This window comes from Prionailurus viverrinus, chromosome A2 (assembly GCF_022837055.1).
Source record: "Prionailurus viverrinus isolate Anna chromosome A2, UM_Priviv_1.0, whole genome shotgun sequence".
NCBI classification, from domain to species: Eukaryota; Metazoa; Chordata; class Mammalia; order Carnivora; family Felidae; genus Prionailurus; species Prionailurus viverrinus.
The window spans coordinates 148,040,200-148,052,661 of NC_062562.1; the positions used below are offsets into that span (position 1 = coordinate 148,040,200).

General features: G+C 55.5%; 1 protein-coding gene across 1 annotated transcript in view; it reads right to left on the bottom strand.

Moving 5' to 3' along the window:
• PODXL (podocalyxin like) overlaps positions 1 to 11,938 on the bottom strand; it is a 53,733-nt gene extending 41,795 nt beyond the window's left edge. Inside the window, exon 1 of the mRNA XM_047849336.1 lies at positions 11,605 to 11,938. Coding sequence (XP_047705292.1) covers positions 11,605 to 11,671 — 67 coding nt within the window. The 5' untranslated portion in view covers positions 11,672 to 11,938. The remainder of the gene's footprint in view (positions 1 to 11,604) is intronic.
• Positions 11,939 to 12,462: the final 524 nt, after the last annotated feature.

The window sequence follows — 12,462 nt, forward strand, 5'->3', positions numbered from 1 at the left end:
CAGGCCCAGAGCACTAAGTCATACCTAGGTTGGAAGGAGCTAGCTGGAACCTCAAGACTCCGAGACTTAGCTCGTGGCTGGGTAATTCACCACCATCCCCCCACCTTGGATGTCCCATCTGGAAAACGGGTGCAATCCTCTGGAGTGTGGCACAACCCAAGGCCACAGGACTTTGGAGATACTAGCCCCCAGAGACTGTTGCCTTTCTCGTCTTCCCTTACAGACTGGTCTTTGCTTTTACAGTAATGACATCATGCCTAAAGATGCAACCGGAAAAGGAGCTGATGTCCACCCCTCCGCTGAGGAAGCAGCTGGGGAAGCAGGGGCCAGAGAGGCAGCGAGCTACCGAGCAGTCAGGGCCAACATGTGGCTGAGTCCACCGCCCTGCATAACTGGCAGCTGGGCACAGCCCCTTATCCACAGATGAGAAAACTGAGGCCCACAGGGAGGACTCCCGGCCCCGGAGGGAGGGAGCATCTTCCTCTTACAAACCCGTTTTCTTTTTTTCCCTGCCCTTTATTCAACACCCAACACAGGACCCTCCTGGGTATCTGCCCTATGCCTGCTGTCACCCCCCATACACACAGACACACTTATGTACACTGAAGCTTAATTAACAGGAGGCGCTGGGGGCAGCTATAGCTGGTGTGCTGTCGTGACTGCCCGAGAGAGCTCATGGAATTCAGAGATGTGATATTGTGCGGTCAGGACCAGGCTTCCAGATTCTCCCTGGTGCCTGGGAGGAAAGCCAAACTGTTTTTCCAGCCAAGTACAACCTCCCGGGATGCCAAGGGGAGAATGAGAGCCTGTGGACAAGCTCCCACCCTGCCTCTCCCCAGGAGCCAGCTGTCGACAGCACGTGCCCTCCAATGTCCACTGTGGCCACTGAGAAGCTGAAAACGAGTATGAGCTCAGGGTGAGAAGTAGTTCCGTGTGGGGCTCCGGGGTCTCCGGATGCGGTGGCCTGGCCAGGAGAAGGGGGCATGCTGGGGACTGGGCTCATAGCGCGGGGCTACCGCGCGCAGGGACGGGCTGAGACCCAACCGCGCTCTACTCAGCAGCGCCCCCTACGCCTGGGGTGTGGAGCTACATGTGCCTGAGCGAGGGGACCCCACGCTCACTGACCCGCCACTGGGAGGATGTATGATGTGCTGGCAGCAGCTCGAAAAGCACGGGCAAGCCGGTGATTCCATCCAACGAGTCACCCCCTTTCCACCATTTGGCTCCCTGGCTCCCAGAAAAATGACAGCCCGAAGGTGGAGGAGCTCGGCGTTACCCAGGGTTGAGGACAAAGCCCCAGCACCACTGCCTCGGGTGAGCCACCAGGGCAGTGCTGGCTGGCAGAACAGCCTTGGGAATCCCCTTCTCCAAGCCCCTGGGACAGGGGGACAGCCTCAGACTGGATTTAAAACAGAAACTGTGATGTTGTCAGGAACAGGGACTCAAAGCAGTAGGAGCAGAGGCACAACAGGAAAAAAAGCAGCCAGAATCAACCAGCAGGCCACGTCTGCCCCCATCTGAGTGGAAAGATCAAACGTCAAAAACACACCCACCCACAATTTTCGTAATAATGCCTTCAACTCCTACCTGAGAAACAACACCGTTATTAAGCACCCATGCAGGGCCACTGGCCTGGAATGGAACCAGTTCCCTACACTGACTCTGGTACAAGCAGCCTTTATTCTGGCCACAAACCTCCATGTGGTTTCCTACAAATCCCCTCAGGAAGGAGGGCGCTGTCAGGCTGCATTTCCCTTTCCAGAAGGTCCTGCTTAGCAAAGCTCCAGACTGGACGCACACACCCAGTGGTCCGGTCTTTACATAGGACTGCGTGGGTTCTAGCCCTGAGTCACATATCCCCGGATACCTCTCAGTCCTGGGCAAACTGGGGCAGGCAGTCCCTCTATCTTCATATCCGTATTTCCCCCCACCAGATGTTCGTGGATGTTCTACTAAAAAGGAGGAGGAAAGGTCGTTTCCACGGTTAAAGTACATTTGGAGGACGCTGAATTAAGCAAAGGCTATTCGGTAAGGGGCATCTGGGAGCATTTAAGATCCTAACAGGCACTGACTTTCCAAGAAGGGGAATCAAGTCGGAAGCCTTTTCCAAACCTTTTGGATCATGCATCTCTTTTACTCACGACAAACTTTCTATTCATTTATCAAACATTTACGGGGAGCAGAACTCTTACTATCTTGAGGACTACTGGTGTTCTCTTTGGGCACAGTTTGAGACCCAGCTTATTCTACCGACTTAAAAGTAAAAAACAAGACCAAAGGAAAAAAAGTGGGGTGCTAGCCCTGACTTACCGTAGGGGTAAAGTGAGACACAAGAGCACCAGCCCCTGGGGATTACGGTGCAGAAAGTCAAATGCAGCTCGGTGAGTAGTTTCTATCTTCCTCCCACTTCTCACCTCCGGGAGGAGATACTCAGTTCCCTGGTTTATATTTGCTGCTGGATTGCTTCCCCTCCTCCCTGAAGGGGAGTGCAGAGAGGCTATATATAATATAAAGACCTTCACCAGGTTTCGCTGCCCGGCTTGGATGGTGCCACAGTGAATTTGGTGCTAGAGTCAGGGAGGGCTGGAGGAGGAGGAAGGAAGCTATTTAGAGGGTGATACTCAGATCTGTGGTCTGCACAGGGGCAGTGGAGAAAGAGCAGCCAGAGGGACACCGATCCAGAAAAAAAGCAGTAGGATGTGACCCTCCATTTCACAGCGTGATGGCCAGAACCTCAGGGGCTCCAGGATCAGGGCCTTGGTGGCTTCAGGAAAACCCGTCTGACTTGTAGCCTAAGGTGAAAGGGCAGCGTCCCTGAGAAATGGAGTGGGAAGCACCAGGTGGGAACCAGGAACTGGGAGGCAGGGAGGGGGGTGGACATTGCAGCCCCTTCCTGGGAGTGCGGCTTACCACAGCCTCAGAACCGGGGCCCTCGTCCTGAAGGGCCTGGCTGTGGGACAGTGAACAAATGGGCAAAAGCTTAGCGCAGAGAGGTCATGGCACACGCTGGGGGGTGGGGAGGGGGGAACAGGTCTGCTTCATCATATCGCACGCTGGGCTAGACCTAAAGCCAGTAAAAGAAGTAAAACCAAACTGCGTCAGGCGCACCACCAGTGTGTCACCCACAGTTGCAGAGGAAGGCATTATACCTATTTCACAGCCAGGGAAACGGAGGCCAAGGAACAAGTCTGAAACCACAAGGCCAGCAAGTGCCAAAGCCCAGGCTAAACTCCACGCTTCTAACTTCACATCCTGGCGCATCATGCCGAGAGATTTCAGTTTTTCTTCTCCTTGACAGCACAATTTTTCTCAGAGGAACTCTTATGTGGAGACCTACCCTACAGAACAGATAAAAACGGAGATGCGCAAAGTGGGGTGGGATGAAAAGTCCCCCCCCAAATTGGCCTTCTCTTAGCTTTCCTCTCTAGGTGTGTACCCCAACCTCTCAGTGGCCCCCACGACAGCTCCATAGAGTACCTCCACCAGTTTGGAAAGCCACTGGCCTCCAGCTGGTGCTCTCAGGAGTGTCCATGGACCAAATATTTATTTTATTTTTTAATCTCTTCTAATGTTTATTTATTTTTGAGAAACGGCCCGAGCAGTGGAGGGGTAGAGAGAGAGGAAGACAGAATCCAAAACAGACTCCAGGCTCTGAGCTGTCAGCACAACACAGGGCCTGACACGGGGCTCCAACCCACAAACTGAGATCGTGACCTAAGCCAAAGTCGGACACTTAACCGATGGAGCCACCCAGGTGCCCCATGGACCAAACATTTAAGACAGTACTTCCCTCAGCCCCATACTTGCCCCTGCTGACCTAGGAAGGGGAGGATAGAGTGTAGAAATACTTCTTTGCCATTCAAAGGGCAGTGGGAGAAAGTAGGTGCCCCAGGGGCAGCCCTGAAGGAAGCCCTGCTCATCGGAGGTCCCTGGGACACTAGTGCAGCTCAAGGCGAGGGGGCTTGCGTGGGAGGGAGCTGGGTTTCTTTGCGCATTACAAGGAAACCCTCCATCAGTACACCAACACGCTGGAGCCACAAAAAAGACAACAGATAAGCTGAAAATGGCTCAGCCAGAGCGGGGCAAGGCCTTTGGCCATGGCGGACAACTACTTGGGTTTCACGCAAGCAGAGCTGATCTGATTGGCAAGATGAGGTTTGAGGGCAGCTGCAGAGAAACCCAAGGTTTTCAGGGACTTAGCCTGTGGTAGTATTTGCCAGTGACCTACTCCAATATCCATTCTTTCTGACTTCTTTATCACTGAACCACTGGTTTTTGCTTAGGCATATATATGGGTACCTGAAATAAAAAATACTCTTCCCTAATCAAAGTATTCTTCCCTGCTTCCCTTGCAGCTAGGTGTGGCCAAGCACCAAGTTCTGTTCAACAAATGTAACTAAAGTGTTGTGTGTGGTTTCTGGCAGGTGCCCTCGAAAGAGGGGCCACAGGCTTCTTGTTCTTTTCTCCTGATAGCTGAGCTTGGACCATGAGGCAGCATGCTGATGATGGCAGAACAGACCGCCATCCCAGCGCTCTGAACTTCTCTCACGTGAGTGACAGACAACTTCTGTCTTGGTCAGTCCACTATTTTTTAGTTGCTAAGAGCAGCCAAATTAAGTTTTAACAACCAGCAGCCCTAATCTTCAACAGAAGGGTCCTCTGGGGGCGGGGAGGTGGCCAGAAGCAGCTATGAGGCAGCTGCACCTCCCACAGCACCCCTGCCTTCAGGAGTCCTGCTCCACCTTTGTGCCCAGGCAACCGTCTCTCCCACGTCCCGGGCTGGTCTCACCAGCCACCTGCCTCTCTTCTTCTGGAACCAGGTTAGAGCCTTGCAAGTGGACAGCTCAGAACTAGCAGACAAGACTTTGGGTTCTAAGCCAGCTCGGCCACTCACTCACTCACTCATTCAGCAAACAGTTATTGAGTATCTACTATTTCCCAGGTACTGTTCCAGGTACTGGGGCTACAGCAATGAACAACAGAAGACCTTGCCCTCATGGAACTTACAGTCTACTCAAGAGAGAGAGACACACAAAGGCAGAAATGAGCATGCATCAGGTGATAAGCGCTATGGAGAAAATACACTGAGTAAGGAGAGGAGGGCGTGTTATGCGAGCAGCCTGGAAGCTCTCTCTGAGATGGTGGCTAACAGAAATGAGGGAGTGAGGCATGTGGATATTTGGGGGAAAAGCTGTTTATGTCACCTACTCCAAGTCCTCAGTGCTATGCCTCAGTTTCCCCTCTCTGGAATGGTTTGTGAGACAAAAGCCGTCCCAAGACAACCTCATGCTATCCTGGCTGAAGACTGTGGCTCCAGAGAGGATGTGCAAAGCCAAGTCGGCATGGGAATCAGACTGGATGGGGACAGAGGGTGCCCTTGGACAGCACTCCATGAATTTCAGGTAAGAAGGGGTGTGAGGCCTGCAAAGTGCCCCTCTCACCAGGGCTGGTCTCCCCAGTGTCCCTTCTATGTTGACCTGGGTCAGAGCGCTAAAAGGTTCGAGACCAGACAGTTTGGGCTCCTGGTCAGCCCATGTGTCTCCCAGCACCCCAACCTGGGGCTGCATGGCAAGCCTCAGTCAGCCATTCGTCAGAATTCTCTTCCCCCTGGGCTGAGGCACACGGCCTTCCGGCCATGACAATTGGCGGACAGGGTGCCACCCTGCGCCCTGGCCGCAGGGAAGTGCGAGGTGGCTGACCCGAGGGGGATAAGGCTACAAAGGAAGAGAGGGTGGCGGTGGTTTGTCAGGGAAAGGGGTGGGGACAGAGGGAGGATGGGTGGCCAAGAGGCCAAGCAAAGCTGAGGGTCTGCGCCAGCCATTACTATCGTGGTACAGGGTGAGACCACAGTCCAGAGCCAAACGAGGGCTTGGGGTGGGGGGCATGTGAGGAGGGCTGAATTTGTGCACCAGGTAAGCACCCCACTCATTCGTTCCAGACTCTGGCTGGATGCTACAGTCACTACTGGGGCTCACAGGCAATGGGAGACAGACGTACAGAGTGGCCAGCATGGTGGCCCGCACTGTGACATGACATGACAGGAGAGCCTAACTCCTGGGGAATAAAGTAGCTCCAACTCTCAACATACCCTGAAGGCGGAGGGATGGGGAGAGTCTGGGCACAGTATAATGTTTTCACCTTCACGAAACCCTTTCTAGAAAGGGTTCTAATGAGTTTCTCCAGTGCCCGGGAGGGAATTAGCACAGAAAGGCTCAGTCCCATTCTTACATTCTATGGCTGCACATGCATCTCACTGGGAGTCACTAGGACTTGGCCAAGTGAACCCACTCCCTGGTCTGCGTTCCCTCATCTGAAAAACATGTGGGTGCAGAAGATGATTTCCGGAAGGCTTCCCAGCTCTAGGATTCTGTGTTCTGTGATCTTCTAGGTTATTTAGAAGCAGCGTGGAAATTACCCTTTGCCAGTTGAATTCTATTTTGAACAGCCTACTTGTAGCAATCTAATGGTAAATGCTACTGCAAATATGAAGAGACTCCTTGCAATGGATCTTCTGTGGAGATTCTCTTGAAGGCTTTCCTTAAGAGAATACCTACAGGGGCGCCTGGGTGGCTCAGCTGGTTCAGCGTCCGACCCTTGGTTTTGGCTCAGGTCATGATCTCACTAGCACGGAGCCCGTGTCGGGCTCCACACTCGGCATGGAGCCTGCTTAAGATTCTCTCGGAAGGAAGGAAGGAAGAAAAGAGAGAGAGAGAGAGAGAGAGAGAGAGAGAATACCTACAGTCACGAGGCTTGTATGGCCCAGAGTCATAAACCTAGATCTGCAACCTTGTTTGACAAGATCCATGACAAGAGAAACTCTATGCAAATTCACCCCTGTTCCTGGGAACAGAATGTGAGGGAAAACCCACCAACTGAGCTCCCGGCCCTGCGTCATACCTTAAAGCACAAATAGGAAGTGAGCCCAGAGCTGAGGGACGAGCTCCCTGGCCTCTAGGTCTGAGGAAGTCTCTAGGCAGGCTGGGGCTCAGGCTGGGGCTGCTGAGCGGGGTATGGGCAGAAGAGGGTCACTCTCTCTCTGGCACGGAGCTTCCACTGAGCAAACTTGCAGAGGGCTCCCGGAGCCTCTGCACCAAGGATGTGAAGAACAAGCTCTCACTAGGGTAGGACCATCTAAATCCCGACCCCCCTCCCAAGAAGTGCAGTGAGCTGTCCATAGAGCTCCTCCCACTTCCCTCAGGAGTGGAGGGTCTTGAGCTAAGCTTGGCCAAGCTGTCCCCACAGCAGCCGCTGGTCAGGTCCTGGATCCCCAGCCCCGAAGCCCCAACCCTCAGCAGTCACTCCTGCCAGTTCTGGCTGCTGCAGAAAGAGCTCACTGGCCAGCATCATTGCCCAGGATGTGAGCTGGGCTACGGCTTCCCTTTCCAAAAGCCTGAAACCAGGGCCTAGGCCCCGGCTCCCCTCAGTTGAAAGGTGCAGATAAAATTTTGAGCAACTAACTGCTCAGTGCCCATTGCTGCTTGGGGCCCTGGACGGAGAGATAAATGCGCTGTGGCCCCTACCCTGGAGGGGCTCCCCACAGGCTGCAAGAGACCCTAACAGACCACGGAACATAATTTGTGTCCATCTAGAAACCAGGGAAGGCTTCTTGGCAGAGATGATACCTGAGGACAGGTGTAAACCAGGGTTAAATCTCTAGTCTTCCCTGCTCAGAGGAATTCGAATCAGGTGGGAGGCTTTTCCTCTCTCAGCTTCCCAAGGGCAGAGGTATCAAACCCCACCCAGCAGGAGCCCCTCCTCTCCCTTCAAACATGGATGCCTGAGGAAAAGGCAGATGTGGCTCAGAATCCGTGCCTCTGCCCCACCTCTGTGCCCTGCTCCCTGCCAGAGGACACCCCTCCAACACGTGCCTCCCCTCTGCCCCTCCTCGGGGGCGGGGGGGAGGGGGGAGCACACCCCACAGCTTGGGCAAAGCTACCACCTGGTGCCTTTGTGACCCCTACCGCTCCCCTTCGCCCCTCACCTGTTGAGCCCAGTCTGCTCCCAACCCCCATGGCTTGCTCCCTCTGGCCTCAGAGCCATGCCCAAAGCAGGACCATGCTTGGAATATCTACCATGCCCTGACCTCATCCCATAGAACTTTCCCCCCGGGCTCTGAAAACTCACCTCCTCCCATGGCCTTCCTGCAGCTCTCCCCACCTCAAGAACCCATATCATGACCCCTAGCCCGTGTCTCCTCTCCAGCGGCAATTCATTCAGCCCCAGCTAGCCCACCCCACCGTGACCCTTTTTATCTTAAAACCCCTGTGTAAACTCCCACCTCCTTCAGGAAGCTTTGCCTAGGTCACCCCTACCCACACCTTACCACTTCTTTTCCATGTGCCTCCTTTTCCCACACCTTATGGCACTAAGGCTTCAGTCTTTGCAACTACCTATCCATTGATTCCCACAGACATTAGCAGAATCCTGACACTCAGCTGCCCCAGACCAATCAAGTTCTCAGTTAATATGCTTGAGTAATCATCACAGCCAGGATTTATTAAGCTCCGACCTCGAGTAGTTGGGCACACTGTCAAGCTCATTCTATGTTATCGCCCACCTTCAGGGCAACCTGCAAGATAGCTTTATTATTTTACAGCTGAGGAAACCGAGGCTCAAAGAGGTTCACTATTTTGTCTATGGTCTCCGGGGGTCTATTTGACCCACAATCTATCTATCTATCTATCTATCTTTCTCTCTCTTTCTCTCTTTTCTCTCTTTCTTTCTTAACGTTTATGTAACTTTGAGAGACGGGGCAGTGGGGGCAGGGAGGGGCACAGAGACAGAGGACCCGAAGCAGGCTCTGAGCTGACAGCAGAGAGCCTAATGCGGGGCTCCAATTCATGAACTGCAAGATCATGTCCTGAGCTGAAGTCGGATGCTTAACCAACCGAGCCACCCAGGTGCCCCTGAGTGTTTTCCACCACACCAAGCTGCCTCTCCCTCTCCAGGATTCACCCATGGAATGACTCGATCAGATTGATAGTACGACTCAGCTGGCAGATAACGGGCCAGAAAACCCCAGAAATGTTATATAACATGAAACTAGAGGTGCTCTCTGCTCTTTTATTCTATCTTATAGATAAGGGAACTGAGGCCCATTCGTACAGCTCGCCATGTGGTTCCACTAAACGAATATCAAACCAAAAGTACGAAAAGGAGTCTCACGGACTGTCAGGCCCCCTGGATTTAATGCTGCTTATGCTGTAGGCTGTGTGACTCCCCTGTTAATTAAAAGGTAAGCTCTCAGGGGACCTGGGTGGGGTAATTCCTTTGTGGAGGAGACTCACTATAATCCTGTATTGTTTACAATCGCATCACGGTATTCCAACGGCGTCGGGGGTTACACCATCCTTGGTGACTGCAGCCCAGGCGGCCCCACCTTTGGAAGGGCAGAGATGGAACAGTCCTTACGGAGTCCCTATAGGAGGGTATGAAATTCAGCGCAGCCATTGAACACCACACCTGCACCCCTCAGCCTTTTCTGCCTCAAGGTATGAAAAATAATAATAAGGGCGCCTGGATGGCTCAGTCGAGTGTCCAACTCTTGATTACAGCTTGGGTCGTGATCTCATGGTTCCTGAGTTCCAGGCTCTGAATGGACAGTGCGGAGCCTGCTTGGGATTCTCTCCCTCTCTCTCTTCTTCTTTGCCCCTCCCCCCCTTCTCATGCACTCTCTCAAAATAAATAAATAAACTTTACTGCTACTACTATAATAATCCCTTGTGCTTTACATGTTTCAAAGTATTTCCTTTTATCCCTTTATTATATATGGCACTAGCATTTTAGGGATTGGGCACTGGGGGCTTGGAGAGGCCCAGAGACTTGCTGGGGAGGGGGGGATGGGAGTATGGTCCTGTTCACCACACTTGTTTAACATGTATCAAGCTCCTACCACGTGCCTTGCCCTGTGCTAGGCTTGAGGAGGGCTTCCTGAAAGAGGCAGTTTCTGGGCAGTGCCCAGATGCTGGGGAAGGCAATCCCAGCCTTGAAGCCAGCAGCAAGCTGGGCTTCGAGCTTTCCCCTGGGTGGCTCTGGAGCATTTCTTAGTGCACAACAGCCCCCAGCCTCTCCTCACAGCTCAGTCTCTAGGCTCTGGAGCACCAGAAACTAGCCTATCCCTCCTGACACAACCCATCTCCTTTCTAGGTGGTGCTAAGAAGCTCGCTCCAAAAAGGTGCACGTCAAGACCCATGCTGAAGTCTGGCTGCTCTTAGAGCAGGGCTCAGGAGTGGCCACACTCCAGCATCTTCTCGGCCCTGCAGGTTGTACAAATCCAAGGTGACGGTCACCCTCAGAGCTGTTCAGACCAGTCTTCACACCACAAAATACCCTTTGGGGGCACAACACCTTTGCCCACTGACCGTGCCCTTTCCTTTTTACAGGCCAAGCTGGTGGAGCCTCAGGGCCACGGACCACAGAGTGGTCACACCTGTTTGCCCTCTGAGAGCAGTGTGCTCACACCTGTTTGCCCTCTGAGAACCAGCCCCCGACCACGAACGGTTCCATGCAGTGCAGAGAACAGGCTGTACAGCCATTCCCTCCCACTCTGCCCTAAGAGTTCAGCCCCAAATGCCAGCGCCTGCCAGCAGCAAGGTCCCTTCCCTCTCTGGGCTGTCACCAAAGTCTTCCTGGCCCTACCTAGGGTAGGAGCGCCACCCCCACTCTTTCTCGCGGCAGACATGTGCTCAGGCGGGCCACAAAGAAATTCATCTCTTTCCTGGGGCCGAGCCTCCAGCTGTTCTCAGGGGCCTTGGGACACTTTCTTGGAGGAGTCTGCAGCCACCCGTCTCCCCCAAAGGATAACATTTCACCTTGAGAAAAAAATAGGAGGGCTGTTTCTAACGTGCATCCAAGCTTGTTCCAGGAGACAAGTTCCTGTTTATAAAAGGGAGGGGGGGTGTCTCACCTTCCTGGCCATGGCCAAGAAGGGAGCAGTTCCTTTGGTGGCAAAGGAGACAGGGGTCCTACTCAGCTAGGTGACTCTGAGACTGTGGAAGGTCCACTTACTCCCCTTGTACCTGTCCCAACACAGGCTCAGGTGGGCTGAACTGCACACACTGCTCGAAAAAAAAACCTCTCTGCAAACGCAGAAGACATCAGCCGCCTGAGCTGTTACTGGAGGCTTGTCACCTGCTTCAGGGACTTCCGCGTGAGCTTCCAGCCTGCTGTTTTGCTGGAATCATCGACTACACAATACCGTTGCTCATCCCCTCCAAAAACGGAGAGATAGAGTGACCAGACCTGGGGGGGGGGGTTGGGGGGGGGGAGATCCCGCGAAAACGCTGAGCCTCGCCATGCCCCAACTCCCCGCTCTATTTGCCCGCAAACCCATTTAGGGTTGTCGCCCCTCGGTTTGCCCCAGCACAATCCACAATCCACCGCCCACTCCACCCGAATGGAGACCAGGGACGATCCGCGCTCCCGCCCGGCACCTGCAGTGTTCGCGGGTTCGGAAGGGACGTGAATGGTTCAAGGTCAGGGCTCCGCGTGTGCCCCCAGCGAAAGGCGAGCACAGGGGCTGCTCCAGGTCGCGCCACGAGGTGCGGCCCGGCCGGGGGCGCACCCGCACGGTGGGGTCCCAGCGGAGTCCGGGCCACCACTCACCATTAGAGAGCGACCGCGGCGGCAGCAGCAGCAGCAGCAGCGCGGAGAGCGCCAGCGCGGAGCGCATCGTGTCCTGGCCTCGGGCCGGGAGCAGGTGGCTGCGGGTGCGAGCGTCCGAACAGCGAGAGCGTGGGCGCCGCTCAGGGAGGCCCGGCTGTGGCTCCGGCGGCCGGGTGATGACCCGGGGCTCCCGAGTCGCGCTCCAGCGGCCCCTCCTCGCGACCGCTGCGGCAGAGCTGGACTGAGGCGCGGAGCCAGGCGGCGGAGGCGCGGCGGGTGGCTGCGTCGCGGGCGGTGTCTGAGCGGCTGGGCCAGGCCGGCGGCTGCGGCGACTCCCGTCCCGTCCGCGCCGGCCCCCGACCCCGCCCCCTTCTCCTCCCCTCCTCTCCCTACCCTCCCCCGCCCCGCCGCCCAGGAGCGCGCGGGCGGCTGCAGTGGGGCAGGCGGGGCGGGGCGGGCGCTGGGCCGGGAACAATGAGCAGAGGAGGAAACTCCGCCCGGGAGCGCGGCGGGCGGGGGAGCGCGGGCTGGCGGCGGGCTCCGGGCTAGCGGCCCCCGGGCGGGCGGGGTGGTGAATGTGTGTGCGCGGGGCGGCTGGGCGGCTCCTGACGCCGGACGGCTCCTCGCCCGCTGGTGAGCTCGCCCTGGCACACAGGCGTCGCCCGCAGTGCTTCTGAGGGGGTCCGGAGGGACCCCCGACACCGCCAGGGCCCTCGCACGCCCAAATCCGGAGCGTGGCGACCCCCAGCCTCGTGCGTGCGCTAAGGATCTTTCGAGGCCTCAGGGCTGCAGAGCACGGTGCTCCAACTCCCGAGAAGCGAGTCTCCCAGCTGCCAGGTGCAACTCACCTGCGGGCGG